Source organism: Aplysia californica, unplaced genomic scaffold (assembly GCF_000002075.1).
Source record: "Aplysia californica isolate F4 #8 unplaced genomic scaffold, AplCal3.0 scaffold00782, whole genome shotgun sequence".
Taxonomy (NCBI): domain Eukaryota; kingdom Metazoa; phylum Mollusca; class Gastropoda; order Aplysiida; family Aplysiidae; genus Aplysia; species Aplysia californica.
This window is the reverse complement of record NW_004798052.1, coordinates 86,551-113,961: the sequence shown is the minus strand read 5'-3', so window position 1 is coordinate 113,961 and position 27,411 is coordinate 86,551. Positions and strand designations below refer to the sequence as shown.

Here is a 27,411-nt window from a genome sequence, read left to right as displayed (position 1 = left end):
GCACGCACGCACACGCACACACACACACACACACACACACACACACACACACACACACACACACGCTCACACGAAGTAGTCTGCGCAATTGTTTTGATGACCTCTGTCTATGGGATATTTCTCTGACCCTGCGCTCTTGTCCTCAACGTACTCGTCACTCAACCTCTTCCCTCTCCTTTCCGTCGGCCCAGATTCATCAAGTGGGATAATTGTAGCTATTTAACAGTGGACCTGCAATAAATTGTCCAGTTCTCATGAAAAGATCTGTCATTATTGATGGTGTGGGCAACGGGAAGAAGGTTTAGTTGTGTCTGAAGTTATAAATAAAATGACTTCAGAGCTTTTTTTTTTCTTTCTTTGCACATACGACCTGTCCATGGTGCAACAATGGAGGGTCATTCTTCTTTCTTTTCTGTGTGTTATATCAACCACCATGTTGGGTGGCGTCGGTAGCCTAGTGGTTAGGCTATCGGACTCGTAATTGAGAGATTACGGGTTCGAGGGTTCGAGCCCCAGCTCCGCCCGACGTTGTGTCCTTGGGAAAGACACTTTACACGAATTTCCGACTTGGCTCGGTCCTTTGTGTTTCGGAGATGGACGTTAAACTCGGAAGCCCCCGCCTCTTAAATAACTCAATAATGTTGATAGGGGCGTTACACCTATACCATTTCACCATTTTCACGACCAAGTTGCCTTCTCCCCCCCCCCCCTCAAAAAGACATTCGGTGCGCTGTCAGCTCAGCCAGTAACATGCAGGGCCATGGTGCAGGTGACCTGGTTTGAATCCCCAGTTGTGCATTCTTGAACTATGGTTGGTGGAGTTTTCATGACTCTCCACTTTCTTGGCTCAGTCCTATAAGGGATGGACGTTAAATTGTGTGGTCTGTCCAGCCTCCAAGGTAACTTCAGTGTGAAGAAAGGGGCATTATTAAATCTGTACAATTATCTGCTTAGATCTTCACTTGTTACATATGACGTACATCATAAAGTGCACACCGCTACCATGGAGAACAGCAAGAGCCACTTAGGTGGTGCACAGAAAATCCTCTAGCATGTGACAGTTTAGACTCAGTGAGCCTCTTTCGCCCTGGCCGCTGATACCAACGAGGTATGCGCTCCCCTGATGTCATGGTTGAACACCAGTCCATGCAACATTTAGTACTGGGTTACATGTTACCAGTATTAGGGATTTCCCCTGACCTGAAGGACTTCAACATAAATCCTTCGACAGGGGAGAGCCTTGCTCCTGACATACCCAGCTGGAGAGCAGCAGTCACAGTGGGCGGCAAATCATATGAAGCTTCACGAATAAGAAATGCTGAAACCAAGAGAGAAGCCTGCAAGCTGCGCACATCCAAAAGTGGAAGTGGAGCCTGGAAATGTTCAAAATGTGGCAAACTTTTCTCTGCCAGAATTGGTCTCATTGGCCACAGCAGAAGCCACAAGTCATCGTAACCTTTAATTTTTCGAATTCTTCTATTTCGGTGGAAAAATATTCTCTTCTGTGGATGTATTGGTCATTGTCAGACATTGACTGACGAGCTATATATACAATTACCTCTTTTTGCCCAAACTACCTTTAGTGTCGTGCCGTGTATCTCCAGACCAAACTACATGTAAAGAGTGTGTTCACTTGTAAAGAAGATCGAGGGGCTGCACACATGTTTGGTTTGCTTTGTGTACCCAAGTTGTGTTCGGTCTTCCACAGTTTGATGGTCTCGATGTGAACTCGCTGATCCAGTCAATAAAGAGTGACGAGACCTCGCTCAGCATCGTCTCCCAGGTCTCTCTGCCCTTCATCATCGCTGGCTACGGTACTGTTGGAGCTGGAATGGTCTTAGACATTGTACAAGTAAGTATACAGTCGATCCTGCTCTAAGAACTATCCGTCTTAGACAAAAGTAAATACAAATGACCACTTTCCACTTCAATCCTTGTGTTTTTAAAAAATATTATGACACTGTCTAAGAGGATCACCTGTCTAAGATGACCAAGTTTTCTCTTCGACAGTGGATGGTTGGAAGGTTCCACTGATACTCTGTTACTTTCCCTCTTTCATTTCTATCCAGGGCTAAATAACTGATATAAAGATGCTGATGTGGATCTCTTCACTCAAACTAGAAAAAAAGAAAATTTAAGTGAGAAAAACATCCTTGTAAGCTATTTTATCTCGTGGATAAGACAAATATATGAATTTTCCCATTGTTTGAAAATTTGTTTAACTCAATGTGAAATAGAGTTGTAACCAAAGAAATTTATTCTTTCCATAGTCTTTCCTAATTCTAATTAATCCAGTTGTCTCAAAAATTACATAGTTTATCTTATATGTCAACATGATCAGGTAGTGCCTGGTTGTTAGTTGTGGTTCCTGTTCTCTACTCTAATTTACACTCAGTTCAAACCAGGATTTTTAGGTACAATTGATACTTTCACTAGTATAATTTTAAGCCTGTGCATAAGAACAATATTATTGTTCAAGTTAAAACTTAACACATGAAAGCAATTTGGTACCAACTTTGAAACAGGTATTTTTAACTTATGATTTAGTGTAATTTTTACTTATGGTTTTATGTAATTATTTAAAAAATTAAAATTGCCAACTGCATTTCATTTATGTAAGTCAATGGAATTCGAAGTGCACCAAGCACATGCTTTACAACTTACAGCCATGATTTTGGTCTTTCTTTCATAAAGAAGTTTTCAAAGGATAATCATACTTGGCACATGAGGTTTTTATTATTCATTTTGCATTGATGACTTTCCTCCACAGCATTGGGATGTGTTCATGAAGGTTGGAGAAATATTTATCCTTGTACCAGCGCTGTTGGGATTGAAAGGCAACCTGGAGATGACTTTAGCTTCAAGATTGTCCACACAGGTTGGTTGAGACTTTGGTTAAATTGTAACTAAAGCTCTTACTTGTTGCGCAGGTGGTTGGTGGGTGTCACTGGTAGGTTTTTTGCTTTTCTTTTCCTCTTTTGTTTTCTGTCTATCTGTCTTGCTTCCTCTCAGCACTACATGACCGTTATTTTCTCTACTTCAACTTACTTGTTGTTGGTTTTGTTTTGTCGGGAGTTTTTTGAGACAGAGATTGTTTGGCCTCAGAAGTATAGTGATTTGGCTACCAGACGAGTAATACTGAGATTGTGGGTTCAGGGGTTTGAGACTTAGTGTGGGAAAGGCACTTTATACAAACTTTTCTTATTTGGCTTGATTCTATTGAAGATGGACTTTAGATTAGGAGGTCGCACCTTTTAAATAACCTCACAGTGTTGTAAGGGGTGTTAAATTAAACTAAATAATTTTACTCAATTTTTTTCTCTAGAGTTGTTGTTTGTGTCAGTTTTTGGGACAAGTGGACAGTAGAAAACTGTTGTGGATTTCTATCTGAGATCAAGAAACATCTGTTGAGGCAGAATCTCTCGACTCCCCCAGTGATAAAGTGCTTTATATTAAACTAGTATTGAGACAGCGATCCATTTCATATGAAAACAGAATAAGATACTGGCAGTGTTTGAAAATTAATCTTCTCTTAACTGAAATGCTTGTTTTCTTGTTAGCTGCATGAAACAGTTGCAGTTGTGAAGGTTTCCTTTAAAGATAACGAATAGTATTTGATACATTTTGATTTCAAGTTCGAATCTCTTTATATTTCAAGTGTGGCATGTAATGTTTTGGATGGAATTTAAATGAAGTATTGTTTCTTAGGGGACTGCTAGGAGTATCGTGGAAGGAAACGAAATCAAATGAGGTAGTGCTTGATGAAGCCCACATGGGACGCTCAATGTTAAAAACAATCAGGAAACGACAAATGTAGTTTTTGGGACACCTGAATAGACATAAGGGTCTTGAACATCTTTCTCTCACTGGCAAAATTGAAGGCAAATGAGGCAAGGGTAGGCCCAGTACTATCTACTTGGGGAACCTAAACAAATGAGTAACAGAGAAACATCTGGGAAACGTAGCTTTATGAGAGCATCCGAGCAAAGGAATGAATGGAGAACCATGATCGCCGATGTCTGTCACAGATGAATGAATTAATTGTTGAACCTGTCCATTACAATCAGCTGTAAAAACGTGAACTTCCCACTTTCCCCTTTGTTTTTTGTTTTTTCTATATTATAATGACACGTCCAAGAGGACTACCTGACTAAGATGACCACGATTCTCCTTGACAATGCATGGTCTTATTGGACAGGTTTGATTGTTCTATTAGGGTGATGAAGGTATTCAAGAATTTGGTTGTAATGTTATTCACATGGTACTGATGGTTGTATTGTTACAATTTTCAATTTCAGGCAAATCTAGGAAATATGGATTCACGAAAAGAACTGCTCAAGATGGTTGGAGGGAACTTAGCTTTAGTTCAGGTATGATACCCCTAGGTCATTTAGACATGGAATTTGTCACAACAGAAGTGTTGAAGGTGGTTTACCTGATGAACCTGAGCTCGCACCAGATAGCAACTACTTTAACTTTTCTATACCCCAAACATGGCTCAGCATGCGTGACTATTGGCGGGTGCTCTAATGTGGATTGCTCCTTCTTTCCTATCAAACTTATATCTCTCCTACATAGCAATAAAGTTTAGAAGAGCTTATTGTGCTCATCTGTGACAGCTTGGGGAAAAGTACAAATTGGTGCAGGTTTTATATGTTTACCTTGGGTCCATGAAATCGTATATGAAATGTGTTCTTGTTCAAATCAGATCAATGAATAACAGATAAAGTAGTTCAAATTTGACTTTGCTTTGTCTTCGTTCTCGATGACAGCCAGTCAGTCCAGTGGTGCACACAAACTGTGCCGTGCAGTCTGCTTTAGATTCTCAAGGCTTTCATACAGTTTTCTTTCCTAATGATATAGCTTGAGAAAGTCAGAAGAAACATACCATGACACCAATCGAGGTAAACCACAATTGCTTGTAGTACTCAGTGTTAAATTAGCACCGTCTCCACAACACCATAATCATTCCTTTTGGTCTTAGTCAAATTGTATTGTAATAATAATGACAATGTACTAATTGCAATGACATTGCAAACTAACTTTTATTGCCTAGATCTGCTTGTTCACCATCTTTCTCGCTGTCTTCCATTCTTAATTTTTATCGCAAATAGCAGCACTATTATTGTTTGGTTAAACACATTTTTTTTTACTCAGCCATAAACAAATATTTTTTCTGGAAATGTATTCCACAGGTGTGGTGATGGTCGTTGTGATTTTGTTGTCCAGATATTTATAGCACATATCCATTCTCTACTCTGTGCTCTATGCGTTGTATAACTGTAGGTGGTCGGTAGGCACTGTGGTGTGGTTTGCTGCTTCTTTCCTGTCAATCATCCATCGTCATTATTGCTTCTCTTTTTGTTTTTTTGCATGTTACTTTTAAGTAACAACTCTAATTTTGGGCACTTATATAACACATTTGTGTTGCAAGTGCTGTAAAACTCATATTAAATCTAAAATCTGAATTAGGAGCACTCGGAAGCATTCTCAGCTTCTCGGGAAGCATTCGGTGCAAGCAGTTGATTAAGCTCTCAAACACAAACAAACTGACAAGATCTTGTATGCTCTCTCTTGTGTGGCCTCCAGGCTCAGGCTATTGTGGTGGGCTTCCTCTCCTCGCTCACTGCCATGATCATGGGCTGGATCCCAGAGGGCAAGTGGAACACGGAACACGGACTCCTGCTCTGTGCTAGCAGTTTGTTTACAGCTTCTATAGCCAGCTTCCTCCTTGGTAAGTCACATATTTCTTTATCAGGGCGTTAAAGTCAATGAATTATCGCTTCTTTTTCAGCAGTGACATTGCAAATTACCTTTTTATTACCTAGATCTGCTTGTTCACCATTTTTCTCGCTGTCTTCCATTCTTAATTTTTATCGCAAATAACAGCACTATTATTGTTTGGTTAACCCTTAAAACCCTGAATTCTTTTTTTTCATACCTCCCTAGAATCCTGAATTAAAATTGAGATACTAGAAAAAATTAGGTTGGTTCATTATTTTGTTTACTGCGTCTTTAATTGTTGTTAGATTTTACTGAAGTTTGAAAATGTTATTTATATATGAATGCACAGTGTGAACAAAAGGGGAAAAGGTCAAAACACTGGTTTTTAGGACCAACTCTATGAGTTAAGTCTTGTGTGTGATCCCCGACTCTACTTCAGTCAAAGTATCCCAGTCGTAGATCTAGCCTCTGTTAGCTTTAGTGGTGATCCCCTGCCAATTCCACTATCATCAAGATCATCATCGATGTTATGCGGAACATTGCAATAGTCTTCAACGGTCATATTATCGATATATCCGACTGGGAGATCATTATTGGGGTCTGGTTAGGATCAAAAATGTAAAAAATTTTGCGGCCTGAAGGGCCTGGCAGCGAAAAGTGACTAATTTTTCTTAAAAACTCGCAAAATTTCCTAATTTTCGGTGTAGAACTGCTCTCATGACATTATCGGTACTTTCTGCTCGTGACAGAGTCATCTGGAGTTACGTCCCCTGTTTCTAGCATTGGGAATTAAATGATAAAGTCGACCAGCGGTTACCAGCGGTATAGGAAAATACGGCGTCAGCGGTTACCAGTGGTATAGGGTTTTAAGGGTTAAACACATTTTTTGACTCAGCCGTAGACAAATATTTTTTTCTGGATATTTATTCCACAGGTGTGGTGATGGTCATTGTGATCTTGTTGTCCAGATATTTCAAAATCAACCCGGACAACGTCGCCACGCCCATCGCTGCCAGTTTAGGAGATTTAGTCACCCTCTCACTCTTAGCATGGGTGGGCAATCTACTATTCGAGGCTATAGGTATGTTATACATGTCTGTCTGTAGAGAATATTTATGAGTCTGCCATTATCACATTTGTTTGTCTATATTATTTCTGTAAAAGAGGAGACTTTTTCTACCGCTATATTTGACATTCTTTTAGCATATAGTATGAAACTAGTGCTTGTTATGAGCTTTGCTCAGTTGCTAATTGAAGCAGTGTGCATTTGTTAAGTCATGCTAAAAGCTTATTTTTGCTTGTTGCATGGCTACGAGTATGCAAATGAGGCAAGTTTTGCCCATTCATCTCTCTTCACTACCAAGTGAAGTCATACTTTACAGTCATGTGACGAGGGGAAATTTTTCCAAGTGTGCAGAGGGTCTTATTACCCTTGTTGTCTTCTAAGCTAGACTTCTACATATGTACATGTATAAGATGTCCGCTTATAATCTTGCACTCTTGTGTCTGGATGAAGTAGGGTCTGGGGAGGGTTCACTGGGACATAATGGTTATGTGCTCTGCTGTTGTATGAAGAAGACATGAGTTCGATTCTTGTGTGGGGAGGATTTTATAGAGTATCTTGGTCATTCTGCTAGGCTGAAGTATCCGTCTGGGCCCAAGTTGGCCCTGACAGGAAGAGTCATAAGCCCACTTCCTAATAGGTCTAAATTGTGTATATGGCATGGGGTTGGAAATTACCTACATTTAAAAATAAAATTCATGTAGCACATGACACATTTTGTTTTGTTTGTTTTTGTAAAGTGTTTTACGACGCTCGCAACTGCATAGGTCATATGAGCGCGTGGGACACACCTAATATTTTCAGTTGGTAGGAAATTTCGAATTTTGCCCGGGTGGCGGCCGAAGCCTACTCTTATCGATTTTAGACCACCAAGGGATCTTTAACGTGCGCAACTTGCACACGGGCCCTTTGAGATTTTTCGCCCTTGTCCGAGAAGGCTAGGTGTAGATCTTTCCTACCAGAAGATCAGGGGTGTGGCAGAAAGACAGCAGTAAGGAGGAGCCAAGGAGTAACAGTAGAAAGGCTGCAGAAAGAGTCAGGAGCCCAGAGGAGGGGGCAAAGGAGGTGAGAGGGTGGGGGCAGAAAGAGGAGACGAAAGCAGACGACAGAACATTGCTAGAGAGCAGGAAAGGAGGTGAAAGGAGACAATTTTAGAGAAGAAAATTTGTCGGTCGCTACCCGGATTCGAACCCGGGACCTTTGAATGAGAGGCCAACACCTTAACCTCTAGGCCACGAGAGCCCCCTACATGACACATTTGTGTTGAAAATGATGTGTTAAGTGAGAGAAGTGCTTAGCTCTATGATTTCCAATAATGATATTATAATGCAAATAATTTCTTTAGTGTTTTGTCCCCTACAATACAGCTCTAGGCACTTTTACAGTACCTTCATCTCAACATAAAAGACAAGTGGATGAACATGCATTCATATGTTCTTTAGAATAACACTAACACATAAGCAAATATTCATTATATCATAGCACAATACACAGCGATACGCTCATCACATTATGAGTATATAAGCATTGTGAAGACAAGGGACTAACTATACCATATTACTTCTTACCTTGGGATAGGCTCATGTTGTCTCTTATATATAAAGATATATTTGCATGCATATCCGTCACATAGATCCATGATAATAATAATGATGATAATGATTATGATGATGTGATTGAACTAAAGAAAATTAATTGATCATTGTGAGAGAATGTACTGTTATAGTGCATATCCTTACTTGAATGTAGGCTCTATGACTTAACATGTTATTTCCAGGGGGTCCAATTTTAGTTTTGGGGTCTGCTTCCATCTTAAAGGTCGTGATGACATTGTTTTGGTGTCTCCCCAGGTAAAGAACACTGGTTAGCACCGACAATCATTGCGTTTTTCCTGCTGCTGTTACCGTTGTGGGTGGTGATTTGTGTGAAGAACAAGTACACCAACGACGTCATTTACAGTGGCTGGGTTCCTGTCCTCAGTGCAATGTTCATATCCAGGTGAGAAATTTTTTTTGTTTTCCTGAATTACCCCGGAACCTTTCGATGCAGAGTCTTTGGGCCGAATATTTAGTTGGGAAAGCTTAATCAGGAGTGTTCTGTGTTAACTATGCTCTTGGCTTTAATGTCTAAAAGGACTTTATTTATGAACTGCTCATGTGAAAAAGTGGAAAAATAGAGACTTTGTAGGGGGTGGGGGGGATTCTGTGTCACCATTTAAGGGCTATAACTAGGACAATTAAGAATGGTTTTGTCGTATGCAGAGACGTGCATCGATTTATTGATCCTGTACCAGTGCAAGCTTTCAGATTATTTTAATGTAGTAATGAGACGTACCATAAATGCTAGAGAAATGTTTAAATACAGTGGAAATTGTTTAAGACGGTCACTCATTGTCGATGAGAAAAGTGGCCAACTTAGACAAGTAGACATCTTACACAGTGTCGTTATAATGTTTAAAAAATAACACAATGGGTAAATGGGGAGTGGCTGTTTGTAAAGCTAAGGTGATTGTCTTTTACAGATAGCAGATAGCAATTAGAGCAGGTGTGACTGTATCGAGTGTGATAAAAAGACCAAGTGTCAGAAGTACAGCATTGTTCAAAGAGGCCAAATGTGCTTATTTATGTTTAAAGATTTGTTGTTGTTCCTGTTTGCTGATATTTGTTTGTGCTAGGATTTATGTTGTGTATATTTTTATGTTTTACTTTTGCAAAAAAAAAATTAATTTTGAGGGGGGGATGGGTTTGTTTTAGAGGGTTTTTTTTTTTTAGGTTGCAGCTGTGTATTTTTATTTCAAGTTGAAAATAAAGTGAGTTTATTATTTTTTTATTTTACAGCGTAGGTGGTTTGATATTAGACTACACAGTCGCAAACTATGACGGAATAGCAGTGTTCCAACCAGTAATAAATGGTAAGACCATGGTTCTGTGAGGACCGCATATTATATTTTGAATTTTGTTTGTATTGACGATGAAATTTTGTTGTAATAAATTCCACTCTTTCAACTTTCAATGTGTGAACAGTTCAGCTGTACAGTGAAAGCCTGTGTGTAAGAAATTTGAAAGTAACAATTTGTTTTATTTTGTTGAAATCAGACTCCCTTTGAGACTCAAAATAGGTAGCAATGCCAATCGGGCTTTCCCGCACGACGAAAATTTGGTCCCCGTTTGCGGGTGATTTTGCGGACCCGGCCGAAGCGTAGGTGACTAACTTTGTCAACCTCGGTCTGCTCTATTTCCGAACCAATCCGAATGAAACTCGGCAACCAATCAGAAAATAGGGCAAACTAATGATATGTGAACGTTGAAGTTCGTACACATAAATTAACCTATACTTTTGGTGTCGGGAACACTTTCGTATCGGGTACACCGAAAACTATAAGGAGTTTGAATTTCAACACCGAGATGGTAATAGACCTATCTATCCTCTATAGTGTGTTCAAATTTGAACGTTCTGTGTCAAGTAGTTGTTTAGACCCGATCGTAAATCTACGACTACCCCCCTATCCAAAGCGGCTTCTCACGGAGACCGGCCATTTTCCCCTCACTCTCGCGGCAAATGTATGTGACCTACAAATCCCCGCATGACTATTCCGGGCCCTTTCATTGGTCACTTGAAATAGGGCAATGGCGGGCGCGCGCATCCGGTTGTTTTTCTCTCCGTTCCCCTGTAACATCGAAATGGGGGTATTCCGAGGCGTCTCAACGGGGGAAAAGAATTTTTAATTGTTCGGCATGCTAGATGAAATTAACTTATCTTTTACGGTTTGCATGGTCTAAAGTCATCATTAAAAGCTTTGCAATTATTTAGTCACGCTGCCTACATATATTCTTAAAGATCCCAAGTTGTGATACGATGCTATAAATAAAATGGACTCATCCCGACACCCCTTTTTCGCAAAATCGTAATATGTACACCAAAATTTTAATTATAACAAAATAACTACGGAATGGGTAGTAAATCTGACTGCAGAAATGATTTCTGCACCCAAAAACACATCGGGTAGCCAAGTTTCTCTCTAACACTCCGATTAGTTACCGAGATATCGTCGATTTTCTTACAGAATCTGCTACTTTGTCGTCCACTTTTTAGGAGTATTTTCCTATATGTGGGTCATCCATATTTTGCCGACCTTTACAACCCCATAACTTTTTTATTTATAAACCGATTCTTAAAATTCAAGAAGCATAATTCTTAGAATTGAAAATTCTTTCTTAGGTACCAAATAAAAAAGTAAAAAAATTAAATTTTCATTGGCATTGCTAAAATAGGTTATATTGAGGACTCAAAGACTTGGTTCTTGGACAGGATAGTATGTCAGAAATCACAAAATAGCTGATAAAAAGATGAGTCTTCAGGCTCTTTTTATATGTGGTCAAAGTTGCTGCTTGCCTGGTATTAAATTTGTGTGCATGTCTGGAGAAAGGTACCGGAGGATGCATTTGCTCGAATTGAGATACAGGGCATTATAGGTCAAAAATATTTTTTTAAAACAATTTAACAAAAATTTAAAAATTACTCTTTAGCCATTTGTCTGCCTATGTTTTCATGACTTTGTGTTTATTTGACCCTATAAATATTTTTTTGAAGACGTTTTTTGACCAAAGTCATCTTAGGTAACAACAAAGGTTGCAAGAGAACATTTGCTGTCACAGCCTACATTGCGGAAGGCTTCTTCGACCCGTTCATGAAAACAAATCCAATCACACTGGACTCTGTATACCTAAATTTTGGTCAACTTGTGTCCTTTCTAGTGATGTGTAGTTCGCCTGAGTACATTGACACAGTAAAGGAAGGAAGGCTCCGTGCATTTACATACCCTCACATTTTTCGTAAGCAAAGTGAAATCATTTTGTGAATTTTCTAGTTCTATTTTACCAATCTGGGAAGTGTGCATGAGTGTAACAAAACAGTAAAGGATGGCAGCTGTTTCGCATTTGTACACTGTTTGACTTTGAGCAAAGTATAACCTCAAAGCTACTCTTTAAAATTTCTAGCGTTGTTTTTGATGAGGACTTCTATGACTCATTCATGTAAAATTAACCCCTTCTCATCTTATTAAAAAAATAGTTATCTCCTTTCTAATGACGTGTGACAAAGTAAAGTACGCACATGTATATACCCTCACATCTTTCATGTTTTGAAATCATTTTGCAAATTTTCTAGTTTTTTTTTACAGTGAATTTGTTTTATTATTTTACATAAATGTTGTTTCTCTTCTATTTTTATACCTTTTGTATATATTGTCTTTTCCATATCACTTCTTTTTTTTGTATGTTACTCTCTAGTAGCACCTTTTTTGACCTATTTGTTTTAAGTGCAGTCAAGTTCTGACTAAAACTTTAAAACCATATATTCTAATTGTTTTTTTGTGTTTTATTTCCTCTTTTCAGGTGTGGGTGGTAACTTAGTAGCCGTTCATGCTAGCAGACTTAGTACTACGTTACATCTGAAAGGTCGACCTGGTTCTAAAGTCCGCGATAAGAAACTCCATGGATGTCTCAACCCATTTAAAGTCTTCTTTGGGACTGGTAAGAGAGTACTATGTTCAGTGAAGATGGTTTCTTTCCCTAGTACTGTCTTGCTGACATTATTTTATTATTTGTTGGGTTTATTGAAATCAGTTTTCAGCTTTAAATGTTTTTGACTGATACAATGCCAGTCATGTCCAGCTAGCTAGTAGGTACCACAAACCCAAATTTCAAAGTGCTTTGATCAAACTTATGTTTGTTGCATCATAAAGAACTATGCAAACCATGAACTTTGGTGTTTGAATTATAGAAATAGGACAATAAATAAAAAAATGACAGGCGTTTGAAATTTGTGGACGTCCTAAATTTTTGGCAACGTTAAAATCACGTTAAAAAGTGCGATTTTGTGAGTTCACAGAAAATATATTCAGGTACATAAAGTGTGTATTATCATTTGTTTCAACAGGTGCCAGTATAAACTATGCAAAATACCAAGATGAGGACAATCAGAGTTTAAATTAAGCCAATACAGAGACTTAAAATTGGAAAAAAATTACTCCTTGATGCATAATGTTAATTCAAAAATGCTAAAAAGACTGATTTCAGATATCAATAAAATGGAAAGTTATTGCTGAAAAGAAATGAAACTTACAGAACATATTCACAGTAGTGCAAATTCATAGCCCAATTTTTTTCAGAGTTCTGGCACTTCAATTTAATCAGTTATGGAACCACAAAAACGGGAAAACTGCCAATTTTGCGTTATAAACAGAAAATCACAACACGGTACACATGGCCTAAACACTTTTCAGAATAAAATCACCAAAAATCATGGTAAATGTCTGAAACTTTCCATGCCAATGTACTTTTGGACCAGGAATCCATTTCTGTTATCATTTCTGTGATAACATGAAGCATTACAATGATATGAGGTTAGATAAGAGAAAAAATAAATTGTTCGGCAAAATTTCAACAAAATCATCTATAACTTCTATAGAACAACAAGAAAGACGCCCTAAAGCTCCATTTCTATGTGTTTTTGGGCCAGGAATCCATTTCTGCAATCAAATCTGAGATAAAATGAGGCATTAATAAAGTAAATATTCAACAATGACAGATCAGATACACAAACACACACAAAAACTCCTCAATTCTAATTACTTTTTTTTTAATTGGAAAGAATCTCCAAACAATTTTTTTTCAAAAATATAAAAAATCGGGCAGAAGCTCCCGCCCGGGCAGAGCCCATTTTCGTTTCATGACGATGATTTTTTTCCAAAAATATAAAAATTGTGCAGAAGCTCCAGCACGGGCAGAGCCCATTTTCAAATCAAATTAAGGCCAGGACAATTGGGGAGAGGGTGGAGGAGACACAAGTTAGATCTGCAACAAAGCTCAAATTCCCCATGGCTCATTAATCTTAAAAAATTGGGTCTGTTCAGGAATAGATCTAGCAATTCTAAAGGTACCGACTTATTTGATAATCACGAATTATTATGAATGAAGCTCTCGAGTAGGAGAGTCCATTTTCAGCAGTAAACCAGCCTCTAAAAGTTGTATAAAAAAATAATTCAATTGGTGTCGGTACTTGTTTCATGAGTCTAAATAGATATATTGGCTAAAAGAAAACAATTAAATGAATCAAAGACTTTGTCAGATATTCGCGATATTCAAGAGAATATATTCATTCATCAATGAACAAATGCCAGCTGCACCCCCTTCACAGACGAGTTCATCGAGCTTGTTATGATCTTTAAAAAGAGGTCACCATTACGGAATCATCGATAGAATGAAATGGTCACGTGACCAGAAAAAAACACCAATTTTAATGACTAAAAACAAATTGATTTAGATTTCACCATATTTTCAAGAAATTTAAGCTTCTTATCTTTCTATCCAAACCAGATTTACAACAATACTGGGTACTGAATTAATTACACGATGCTCTGAATGAGACCACCCGTTCGCATGTTTGCGATCTCGGATTCAAGCCCTAGCTAGATCTAGGTCAGGCAAAGGTTGATGACTTTATGAAGAACTATGTAACACTATAACAATCTAATTAACAAAATCAACTTACCGCACATTTCCTGAATATCCCTATCCATTATTGGAAGCACAATGCAGCCCTTAATATGCACTTATGTACGTGAATAGAGCGTAATCGAAAATAGGTAGTAGTGCACGTAAAGAATTCTTCGCCATTACTGAATCAAGCGCGTCGCCAGAGATGGGACCAGCATGTGTGTTTACAAAAACAAGCGGCGCTAAACGGCTGCCAGACCAATCGTTGTCATTTTTCCACACGATTCCCTTGACATGTTCTACTTTTGAGTAGACCAGGGTTCTTTCTACCAATCATTGGTCAGACTTGGAGATTTCCATTCTAAAAATAGGTTCCAAAACTCCGATATTTCTGGGTCAACAATTAACTTTAGCAACAAGCGCTTGGTACCGGGTGAAAGCCTATTCAAAGCTCGTTCTTGCACTTTTTGTTTCATGACGATAGCAGTTATATCCGCGTAGCGCGAAGGCTTTTTATGAGGCACCCTAAATTTTTGTCGCCGCGGCCGGCATGAAAAATGACGCGAAAAACGCATTCCCGTGCATTTCGGTGACCCTTTTAGATAGCTTACTATACAATATCTCGTTTCATGCCGTCCTCAATAGTTTGATTTTAGCTAAAAACAATAGTTGAACTGACTTAGTTTGAAACGGGGTGAAGATTGGTGTCAAATTAGAAGAGTTATGGTTGATTAAAAATGACCAAATTTCGAGCTTCCTACACGCTTTCAACTGCGCAGAGGCGGGGGTTTGTGGTACCTATAGCTAGTCCTTTCTTTTCTTCCACAGTTGTTTTTTTCTTTTGTTCTGGATATGATATGGCCTTGCTCTTTAAAGTCCTTCCAACTCCAGGTTCTCTGCTTTTTATTTTGATTTGCTATTTAATCTTTACCCTCCATCATACTCCATGCCTTTACTTTGTGCTCATTATATAAAGTGAAGAAAATATGAAATCAATGGGTTTTTTTAAATATAGTGTCTTTTGGTATCTTGCCATAGCTGTCTATTAGAACTATTTTCAAGCTTGTGTCACTGCAGAAACCTTATATAACATCTGCTACTCTGGTTTTAGAGACAAGTGAGCATTGTGTCATATTCTATACGAAGAAATAAATAATAAATGTACTGTAAATTTTTACACATAGGTTTTAGGTTTACTTATAATTTATTCTCTTTCTTTTTAACTTGTTGGAAAATAGTACAACGCAACAGATATAGTTTACTGTAAAAAAAGGTTCATGTATAGGGCTGTTGAAGTATTCTCACTGACTGGTCAACATCATCATTTCCTTTCTCACCTTGGACCAGGGTAAGTTAGGCCACCAATGAATGTTTTCCACTTAACTCTATCTTGGGCTAGCTTCTTAACATTATTCCATGTCTTTCCACTTTTTTGTGCATCGTTCTCTGTGTTTTTCCCCCCCAGGTTCCTCCTGGCCTTCCCTTTGATCTTTTACCCTGTGGATTCCTAACTCACTGAGTGGAATGATCTTAAATATTTTTTGTTTTATTCAATCTTGTCACAGGTGTTCACTCACGAGCGTCCAGGGTGTTAACTTTGCTGACCATCCCTGGTCATCTGCTGTTTGTCTACACAATCTACTACATGAAGGCTGGCCACACTTCTATGAGTCTGCTCTTCAATGTCTTCTACCTCACTGCTGCTCTTCTGCAGGTAAGTGCAGAACCTGTTGCTAGATATAGGGATAAAGTCACTGGAGATGTTACTTAAAAAATTATATTTTAAGACAAATATTGAAAATTTCTCGGTGCAAGTGTTTTTCAGAGAACAGTTTTAAATTTAGCCCCGCCCCCAGTATCCAGTTTTCCAAGAGTATTTTTTGTGGTTTAAAAAGGAAAGGAGACAAGGTTTTATCAAGTACTTGATGATGCTTCCATTTGCAACTTACTAAATTGTCAGTCAGTGTTTTATACTATAATGTGAGGAAGTGGAGAAGAGAAGAAATTGTAGGAATGTTTTTTATTTTGCTAATATAACAGAGACTGTTCAGTATAGTGCAGTAGTCTCTGTTTAAGATCCGGATGCTTGGGAGCATGGGAAATGGGTGAACGAGATCTTAGCTCACTCACCGAGGGGATACACCACGGTGACTAATAGTCAGTCCCACAATTGATAAAAGGTCTCCCCTTACTGTGAAATGAACTGATGTGGACTTGTAGGCCCAACCTACCCGACTTGTGATGTCAGTTCCCTGAAGAGCTCAGGTATGAGTGCAATGCTTGGGGAAAACAAACATATCAACGAGTTCACACCGAGGTGTGACCTATTTGGGGCGAACATTTGTACCGTTTCATCGAGATTTACAAATGAGATGTGATCATATTCACTAGCGGATGATGTGTGACGCAACGAGCAGTACAATGGTCACAAATTTTTAGTCTTTGGTTGATTTGCTGTGCCTGCTCGGGTTTTGTTCTGTGAATTATGATCTGAAATGTGGGATCTTAGTCGAATGTTATCCTTCACAGTGCGATCTTAGGGGTTATTTTTGTGTAGAGAAAATTCTGTTTTATGAAAACAGAATTACAGCGGGATCTTAAAGCATTGCCCGCTTTTGTTTGACACTTCAGTCCTTGTGACTCGTGTCTCCTTATGATTTTGTGAACTGTGACAGTTACAGGTTCGACAAGCAATAAACTCCCACAGGTAGGGGTGAAGCCGCCTGCCTCCTAAATAACCTGGAAAGTGTCGATGGGTGCATAAAACTTCAAAAATTATTTAAATTAGAACTTCCCCTTAAAAGTTTTCCTAGATTGACTTGAATCTGTGTATTTGTCAGTGTTTTGAACTTTACCTTTTCCGTATGTTTCAGGTGATATTGCTGATCTACATTGCCACCTGGCTGGTTCCTCTGATCTGGGTCACGGGTTCGGACCCGGACAACGTGGCCATCCCCTATTTGACGGCACTGGGTGACCTGCTGGGTACAGGTTTCCTCGCCGTGGCCTTCCATCTGCTCTACTTACTCGGGGACCGTGATGCTGATGTGGGAGACTAGGCCAAACTGTAGACATATGTCTGTGTGTCTTTGTGTGGGTGTGTGTGTCTGTCTGTGTAAGTATAGATGATGAAAGTGTTGCCAAAGATGGTAAATCAAGGGAGAATGGTCTTTGAACATTTTGGTCCATTTTGTTTTGATGGCACCACTCTTGTCGAAAGAAATTAGTCGTGTGATTGACTCACATGTCACGTTGCTGTGCTTTTTTCAGAGACTCTTAGACCTTTAATCATGTCATGGCTTACTTTGGCCCTTTTTGCTCATTTTGTGCCAAAACGTGGCTCAACATGTATTTACAAAGGCACATGTTTCCTGGGTTTTCAATTGGGGAGTAAACTTGTCACAAGGGGGGGGTAAATTTAAACTTCTGATGGGGTTGGCACTGATATGTTTCCTTGTAATGGATTCTAAATTTCCTATAATAAAGTTACAAATTTGTTTTATCATTTGTCTTATGACTATTGCTATTTACTGTGAATGAATTATAATGCATAAAGTATGTATTTGATTGGACATTTGCATCTCACCATAATATTAGTTATCTGTTGTATTTTGGCAACTTGAGGAGTTTACCTGTTAGCTTTTAAGTATTTTATTTTATTTTTTTTCAATGTGCGGTACATAATCATTTCTGCATGATGCCTTTTATTGGCTAAAGGAAGAGATTTTCACAGGAAGTTTGAACAGAAGCCCTCTAGTAGTCATAACAATTGCAGGTTAGAAAATAGTTGTAGGTCTGCTTTGGGAACAATCCCAGCAGTTTCACATCTTTGATTCTAGTCATGAAGTTTTCATGAATGCCAAATGTACTTTTCACCTTTACAAACTTTGTAAACTGACTTGAGCAGGTTTGACGTTACTTCCATTTGTAAAGAATAGTAAAAGAATGTGGTAGTCCAATGGTTAGGCTTTCATTCATCCAGTACCAGATCTGCGGCAGACATCGGCGATCATGGTTCTCCGTTCATTCCTTTGCTCGGATGCTCTTAAAAAAGTAACATTTCCCTGATCTTTCCCCATTACCTGTTTGTTTAGGTTCCCTAAGTAGGTTGCTCTGGGCCTACCCCTGCCTCCTTTGCCTTCAATTTTGCCTTGATGTTCGAGACCTTTATGTCTATTCAGGTGTCCCAAAGACTGTATGTTTAGGCTATTAGACTGGTAATTCAAAGTAATTGTGAGGTTGCAGGTTCGCACGGTTGGAGGCTCAACTCGGTCCGACATTGGGTTCATGGGGAAAGGCACTTTACATCAATTTTCGTCACTTCACCCAGTTGTGAATGAATGCCTGACCATAGGCAGCTAAAGATCTTGTCAGTATGTTTGCGTTTTAAGCCTTTGATAAGGCAGCTTGAAGTGTATGCTTCCTAGGATGTTCAGATTGTTTGAAATTGCCGTCAAGTCTGCTGGGGTAATAATACAGATGTAAATTACATTGAGCTTGCTGTTGAGTGGGAGTTGCACTATGCAAATGATGTTTATTATTATTTATTATGCATAGTGAGTTTGTTAACACTCACAAAGTGTATACTGAGTGAGGACATTTGTCTGATACAATTTTCGTGTGGTCCTCGAGGTTTGCCAAATGTTTTAAGTCCATGAAACTTCTTAACATGTAGTATTGTACTACTTTTCCACGATGGACCTGTCTAGTCACGACTTTAGTGGATGTGAACTCTTTGAGAGAAACATAAACATGTTGTCCTTTTTTTGATTACCTGTGTTGTATGTACACACAAGCATGTTGTTGCCAGTTCATGAGAAAGAATGTATAAATGGAAGTTAAGTTCCCTAGGCTTATGTCTTCTTATCACCAATGATTAATGTGAGAAAATGTTCTGTTTCCTCTCATCTATTTCTAAAGTAGTTGAATCCATAAGAAAGAAGGTTTTTTTCTTCTAAAACTTGGTTTCTGACATTTGAAGTGAGCTCTGTGATGCATTTGCAATGATATTGAGGGTGTGGCCATAGACATGCTTTCTTTTCTTTTTAATTAATGCTGTTGTTCAATTTCAGGGTTGTACATTGTTGTGCTCCAAATAATTTCTTTTATTGCTCTAAAATAGGTTTGCTCTCAATTTGTTTTACATGTAGTCAGCACTTGATTCTTATTTCCTTTAACTGGACGACTACTTTTATTTGGTTTGAAAATAAAATGAATAATGCTCTACTCTGTCAGGTTCCTGACCTATAGTTTTTCTTGCATTTGCTTTTGATGTTTTATTGTTTTAGTAAGTCCTTTTTACTCAGTTCATTTTTGTTTTGTTTGGTGTGAAGTGGATTTACAGCTTTTTAATAGTGGATGAGGGAGGGTTTGTGAAAAAATTTGTTGCTTACATTACAAGAGACTTTTAGGCATGGACTCTGTAACTGCAATAATTTTCTTACTTTCCTGGTGTGTGAAAATCTTTTTCAGAGTGAATATTTTGTGAGACTGAAAAGCAGACCCAGATCACACCAGTGTTCATGTGTTTTATGTAGATGTCAATGTTTGCTTCAAAACTATAATTTGTTTTGTTATAAAACCAGTTACTGCAGACTAATTTAATGATGCATCTGTTTCATGAGTGAACTGTTGCTGCTAACATTACATTGAGATTACTTTCGATATTTTTACTGTTCGTTTTTTTGGGGTTAAAAAAAAAATTCTGGTTGAGTTTACTGTGTTTGTCACGTATTCTTTAAATTTTCAACAATTTTAAAGACTTTTTTTCCCCCAGCATTCTCATCTGGGATTTGAATTACATGCAGTGCGTTGAGTTTACTTTGTCTTGTGTTGCATGCAACCTTTTGGACTGTTGTTATTTATACTTTAATTTTATTATAGCAGTACTTTATTTTGTTCATATGTGAATGGTTTATTGTCTAATATCTGTTTTAGTTTTAGTAAGAGTTTTTCACTGAAATGGTGTGAATTTTAATCATAATTCTGTTAATGTTTTGAGCTGTTCCTCGTAAAGTAAAATCAAAGAAATATCATTTTTACTGGATTCACTAAGTACACTAACTTGTTTTGAGGTTTTCTTTAAAGTGTAAAAACCTCCTGACTTATAGCTATTAAGAGAAATTTCTTAAATCTTCACTTCATCCTTTAGAAGAATAGACAATGGGCTTTCATTCCATCCACTTTTGCAGATCAGGTTATGTTGTTGCATCAGCCAACAACACTCTCCCTCCCCCCCCATGTCATGTGAATTGTGACAGCTTGGTGTAAACCTTTTGAATGAACGGTTGTTTTACTCTTTTTATTTTGACTCTCACTTGTAAGTGTCAGACTTTGGAGCAGTTTTCCAAAAGCTGGTATCAGAGACATATTTGTATGAGTACTTAACTTCTGTCTGTGTTTCCCTGAGGAATGAGAGAAGTTTATTTGTCATTTTATGTCCTTTGTTTTTCATGGGAGATAATCTTTCTTGACTCTTCTTTCTCTTCCAGTCCATTATTTTTCTTCTTTTCGTTCCTTCAAGCATCATTTTGTTTCAAAGGATTGGATGCTGGATTTCTCTTGCCTTTCTGTCACCATGACTTTTTATCTTCAATTTTGTTTTGGTCTGGTAATTGATGCTCGCTGATTTTTGTGAGCTGCATTCTCCAACAGTGAACCACTCTGATGATATGACAAAGTCAGATAAGATGACTTAATTACTGTATGTTTCTCCTGCTGGGGACTCTTATTATACTGCTGGGTCTACTTTTGCTCCAGGTTGTTTTTCTGTTGTATCTCTTTCCTTCAGTAAACTATTCTTTAAGATGAATCTGTTGTCTGATGATTCCTTCACTTTTTTGGGTTTAAGAAATTATTTTTTTTCGCCTGTTGTGTTCATAAAATATAGAATGGGCATTAAAATTTGCTGTTAAGTGTACCGACAGAATGGTATGAGAGTTTGAATTTCCTATGTATGCACTAGCCAGCTCAGAGAAATGGTCATCTGTAGAATACCATCATAGCATATATGGCACACATGCCCGGGTAAGACACAAGTAGACTTGACAGCCAAAATTTGGGTATAAATCATATTGTGGCTTAAGTATTGTAACTCAGTTTTTCGCAAAAATCGCTTTTTTACATATTCCAGGGCATTGTGAAGGTGTGCATGCCCTTTAAAAACCTCTCAAAGTCATGCAATTATTTTGTAAAAGTTCACATTAAATTGAAATTCCAGGTATTGTTGATGGATATATGGGGGAAAATCAGTTTTTTGTTCTCCTTGTTAAATTTGAAAAAGCAGAGGTAGGATAGTTGTGCTGCTACACCCCACAATGTTCACTGGATAAGACATAAGAATTTTTCATGGCAAGCACTATTAAAAAAGGTCTCCGGTTTCATCATTCAACTGAACTGCATCACCCCCATCATACAAGTCTCACAGTTTCTGAGTTTGTTCCCTTGGTGGGCACTGAGGGCGGGGGAGAGAGAGAGAGAGAGAGAGAGAAAGAGAGAGTGAGATGGGGGGGGGGGGGTTGTTGTCTAGTTGGGTTTTTTTAAAATCTCATGGACAACATTCAGAGCTGTTTTGAAGCCCTGATTTTAAGGTTAAAAATTTTTGTCCTATACGCGAAGATGTACTTTGACATTTTGATTAATTATTCTTCCTGCTTTTTTGGTGCTGATGCTGATGTGCTCAACATGTTAAGTTTCATTCATGTAATGATCGAGGCTAGGAGACTTAACCCTTCAAGTGTCGCCAACGAAACAAAACTTACAGCTGATGTAATTGGCCTTTGGCACTTGGAGGTTAAGATATATGTGGCTATCTGAGGAATTTTTTGGGTCAAGAAACTAGAAAATAAGCCTTTCAGCTAGCTTCAAGCAGGTGAAAGACTCGCTTCCCCATTAAATCAGTTTTTAAAAATGGTTTAGGGTTTGTATCTCTACGATTCCAATAGAGCACATGAAATACAGACTCCTTGCAATATTTACAATTCGAATCAGCCTCAGCCAGTCTACATGATCATGTTCTCATGTGGTTCTATCACCCTTTTTTATCAGTGACAAAAATCACGGTTATTGAGCATGTAGAGCTTTGTTGACTCTGATGTAGACACGAGGTTGGTTTCATGAGTGAGCTATATACCAAAGGTTATTTACTTAGGCAGTCATGAACTTAATTTTATCTACTAAATACATATCATCACTTTCACACTAAAAAAAACCCCCAGTAATTCAAATATTTTTATTTACTTTGTCAAGCAAAGTCAAAAGGAGCACCGGTCACTAATTAAATTAATTATAGTGGCAACAATGATATATATATCGTTTGATCAGTCGAAATAAGATCCTACTTACTGATACTGAAATTTACTTTGTCCTGAAATGTGTATACACACATTTTGTGTTGATATTGAACTTCTTGTATAAACCTTTATAATGTCCCTGCCTGATGACACAGCTCCACTGTTTCTTAGATGATGCAATCAGACAATATTTTTTTTGCATTTTCTTATGCAGGTATGTGGGTGGTTGGAGGGCACAACTGGTAGGTCTCTACATGTACTTCCTTTCTTTCCCTCTGTTGTTTCTGTCTACTGTGTTGCTTAATTCTTCGTTGCGCTATAATATGACCGTTATTGTGTTGATTTGCTCCTCTTTACTTAAACTCAAACTTATGCAGGTATGCATTATTGCTCATTCTTCCTTGCTCTGAAAAGAATGCTAATTGGGGCAATTTCTTTTTCTGTTTGGCAAAAGGCAAAGTGGGTGGGGGTGTCCAGATTAACATTCCTTTAGAAATGATGAAGACTTATTTTTTATTTCTATTCCCCTGCCTACACAGAATACTTACTTGTTTGATTGTTTTTCAGGTATTTATCATACAGTCCCATATCATATTTCCAGTGTTTTCCTTTGTGATGTGTCTCTTTGTACCCAACATTTTTCAGATAGATCTATGTCTTGGTGATTTGATACAGTTTTTCTTTCAAATTTGTTATTTTCTGTTGCAAAATTAATTAACCATCAAAACTAAAGGTACTGGGTGGTCGTTTTATCTGGACTGTTCTCATTTAGTCTTTCTGGAAATTCCAAATTGCTCTCTTGTCAAAATGGACAGATTTTTATCAGTTAGAATATAGTAGGAGCAAGTTGAGTATCTTCAAAACTGAATATTTCAGCCAAAGGGCCTGGGAGCATAAAGTTTGTTGTTTTTTAAATGATTCATGTACATAAAAATATAAATCAGTTGTACTGTGTGTTGAAGTGAAGAACCTTTGGTCCTGGGATCTAGCACGGGAAAGCAGAAAAATAAGAAGATAACTCTGCGTTGGGTGGCTGAAGTACAGAAGAAGCCCTCTCGCAGTTCATCTTCTTATTCTTCTGTTCTTCTGGTCTGCCATTTTACCTTTCCCCAACATTCTGTGATTTTAGTGTGCTGTTGTTTTCCAGTTATAGCTTGTAAAAAGAACGACATATTTCCTGCTTTTTGTGTACTCTCTTTTCCATGACTTCTGTTGTTGGTACCAGTAACTTTCCTTCAAAAGGATTTTTGTCTGTGGCCTTTGAAACACAATGTTTATCTTGTTTGTGGGTGGTTGGTAGTTGGCAGTTGCTTGGTGTGGTTTGCTCCTTCTTTCCCATTAACCATCTATCATCCTTATAATCTCACTCCATTTCTTTTTATGTTTCTTCCTAGTAATACCTCTTATCTTCAGCACTTTTGTTACAATATGGACTTGCTGTAAAACTTTGCTTTTTTCCCCTCTGTTAGTGAGGTACGTCAAGTGTCTGCGAAGAAGTCTTTTTTGGGGGGTTAAATTTTCATCCTTGTTGCAAGAGTAGAACATTTCGTTGAGGGAGGTTCTTTGTTTTCTATGACAGTGCTCACTTCTCTCTCTCTTGCCCTTTTTAACTCCCAGTGGAGCACAGGCCATCAACAGCATTACTCCAGCGAAGCCTGTCCTGAGCATCCTTTTCTATCTGTTTCCATGATGTCCCCGCTTTTTCAATTTCGGCTTGTACCGCTCGCCTCCATGTCATCTTTGGTCTTCCCTTCTTACGTTTCCCTTCTTACGTTTTCCATGAGTGCTCACTTACTCTGGCAATATTTCTACCCAGAACAGACTCCCTTTCAGTTCTGTCAGCCCTGCTGGCCTTTTTTTCACTTGTCAATCCCAAGTGTCTTCCTCATTCAAATTGATTTTAGAGGGTGTCACCAAAAATGAAAGTTATTTCGAAAGGGACCCTTTGTTTTCTAAATTAAAATAACTTTTGAACCAGCCACTGCAAGACTCCGCCAAACACCAAATTACAAAATGGCTTTGTTGGAGTCTCACAACCAGCCATTTATACGGTTAACTGCTAAGTTAAAACAAGTAGTATCAAAATTGTTGTATTGGTGTCATAATGATTAATGAAAATAGGAAGATAGTAAGTGTTGCTTCATATCTTTAGCAGGATTGTAATATGTGCTCACATTGAACTTCCTCAATATGTGGGGGGTTTTTCATAGTTTGCTTTGAATAGAAAGGGATAGCACTATTGTTGAAACAAAAATATGCAACCCAGGTTAGTGTGCCCAAAATCTATCTCTCTCTACTAACTCACGACTAACGGTTCTTTCCCTGAAATTTTGATTTGTACAATACTTAATGTTGTCCTTCAGGAAATACCAGTTGGTCAAAATAGCTGATGATTGGAGGGCGACTTCCCTCTGTTGTGTCTGTCTGTCTTTCTTACTTTTCCCCAGCTTTAAATATCCATTGTTGTTTTTGATGTGGTTCTCATTCAAACAATCCCCAGTTATACATGTATTCATATTTGTTATCACTTTTTATTTTACTTTCACAGAGTTTTGTCCCTCCCACCGACTGAAGTCGTCTTTAGGCCTTTCCCAATGGGGGGATATTAGCATTTTCCTATGCACAGTAGAATTGTAAATTGGCTGATTTGTCAATGTCATGCTCATACTGTGCCGAAACAACATGGGGGAACTGCGCCTTTTCTTTCCTCATCCTTACTATTGTCATTTTCCTCTACTTCTTTTGTATGTTTGTTACTCTCTTGTAAACTTCTATTTCCGGGGTGCCTTGATAGTTGAAGCAGACTTTGAGGCTAGAGAGGTGAGCAGAGTAAGCCTGATTCCCCGTTTGGAGTTCTCTTTTAGCATCCCCCCTTTGGTGCTCATGTGACCTAATACAGTTGCGAGTGCCGTAAAACTTTACTAAAACTAAAACACAGTTTTGAGTTGGTAGTTGGAGGGTGGTACTCTTAGATTTATCTTCTTTACTTTTTCCTTTTTTTGTTTTCTGTCTGTCTTACCTTTACCCTGCACGAATAAGCATTATTGTGTTGATGTGCCTCTCTTCACTCACTCAATGACCCACATAGTTTTGAATCTTTATTAACTTTTCCTTAATTTCTGTATCCCTTTGTCGTTCATCAATAGATGTAGCATAGGCTTGAGTTGTTCCCCGTGGCCTCACAGCTGATTACAAACCAGCCCTGTGGGAGAAAGTTTGAGGTTTCAGTCCGAGGCTTTACCTTGTTTTCATTTAGAAGATTTTTCCACTTTTTCCCAAGTGTCCTGACTGGACTTCCATTGTCCATCTCTTGAATGGCTGAAAAGTTCAGCAAAAATTAGAAAACAAAATTGGAGTACCTAAATTTGTGTATTAGTTTTCTACACTTACGGTTGTTTAAGTAAGCAGTGTATTCTCCCCCAAAGTCTTGATGTTATTGTCAAGTGTCCCTGGTAACAGTTTTACATTCCGTAATTATCAAAAATCGAAAATCAAAATGTATCAAGTGCAGAGCATTGGTAAGTTAGGTGTTGTGTTTTGTCTTCCTTCTTTACAATGTTAGCTGTGGGTTAATGTACTTATACAGGTATTTATCCTCTCAGTCTGATAGGGTTAGAATAGTGCTCAACTGGACTAAATAGAATGGAAAGAAATATTTCTTAAGGATGTGTTACATTTCTGAGATTATGTGTTGACTTATCTTATTTGCTAAAAATTTGCGGGTGGTTCGTGAGTGCTCTGGTATGGTTTGCTCCTTCTTTTTTATCAAACATGTCCTTCTTTCTTCTACTTCTTTTGGGTTTTTTTACTCTCTAGTAACACCTCTAATCTTTGGCACTAATCGACCTAATTGTGTTGCAATAACAGTAAAACGCTTTCTTAAATTAAACTTCTTAAAAATAATCACTAAGAGACGAGAGCTTTACCAAAAACTGGAACCGTCCCCTGAATTATATGTTTGTGTAGTAATAGTTGTTAAGATTTTTTGACTTTATTTGTGCAATGAAATCATACTTGGCTGAATATCTGACATTATTTGCTGCTTTCCTTTGCATTCGTCTTACAATGTTGCTGTTTACTGTCTGTTTTCATGAACTCTTGCTCTTTGCAATAGGATAAACTTTAAGAGTTGAATTGTTTACCGTACTTAGGATTTTTTTGTCTGCTGATTTTGGGAAGTGAATGTACATGTATTTTGAAAATTTGTGAATATTAATACTTAATCATATTACTTTGAGAAAAGTCATACGCACATGGCTGTTCTTAATTGCAGTAATTCCCATTGAATCACTATTGCAACATTGTTGTGCCTTACGATTTGTCTAGTGCATGTTGCACCAAATGTATTTTGTTGAAGCATTGATGTATAAAATATTGGTACATGGTATGTATTTTGGTGCATGATATGTTTTTATTGATGCATCAAGCTAGATTGGTGGTTACCCATAATTCCTTGAAATTAAAACATGTCTATAATCTTTCTGTTGATATTGTGTGTTATTATTTTGTTGACTTCTGACTTTCTTTCTTCCTTTACTTGTGTTAGGAGTCATCATAGAGCTTTTGAAGTGTGTACAAGACTGAATTTGTGCCATCTTAACTTTGACAATATAACATTTGAAACCTCTTATTCACAGTTTTATAACTGGAGTCACATGAGATAAGATGCGATAACTTCGCTGCCTGCACACAGGCTGTTTTGGTCAAAATTTGCACGGTTAAAAATTGCCTAACATGAAATATTTCAATGTTGGAGTTGGAGAAATGATACCCCGCCTCTCTCTCTCTCTCTCTCTCTCTCTCTCTCTCTCTCTCTCTCTCTCTCTCTCTCTCTCTA

General features: G+C 38.0%; 1 protein-coding gene across 2 annotated transcripts in view; it reads left to right on the top strand.

The window, feature by feature from the left end:
- Positions 1–17,690, top strand: part of LOC101859819 (solute carrier family 41 member 1) — a 40,271-nt gene extending 22,581 nt beyond the window's left edge. Inside the window, exons 3-12 of one of the 2 annotated variants that reach the window (XM_005109470.3) lie at positions 1,709–1,852; positions 2,771–2,878; positions 4,299–4,370; positions 5,590–5,734; positions 6,659–6,805; positions 8,638–8,785; positions 9,625–9,698; positions 12,181–12,318; positions 15,849–15,997; positions 17,157–17,690. In XM_005109470.3, coding sequence (XP_005109527.1) covers positions 1,709–1,852; positions 2,771–2,878; positions 4,299–4,370; positions 5,590–5,734; positions 6,659–6,805; positions 8,638–8,785; positions 9,625–9,698; positions 12,181–12,318; positions 15,849–15,997; positions 17,157–17,342 — 1,311 coding nt within the window. In that variant the 3' untranslated portion in view covers positions 17,343–17,690. The remainder of the gene's footprint in view (positions 1–1,708; positions 1,853–2,770; positions 2,879–4,298; positions 4,371–5,589; positions 5,735–6,658; positions 6,806–8,637; positions 8,786–9,624; positions 9,699–12,180; positions 12,319–15,848; positions 15,998–17,156) is intronic. The other variant, XM_005109472.3, reaches the window with a different exon arrangement.
- The last annotated feature ends 9,721 nt before the right edge of the window (positions 17,691–27,411 follow it).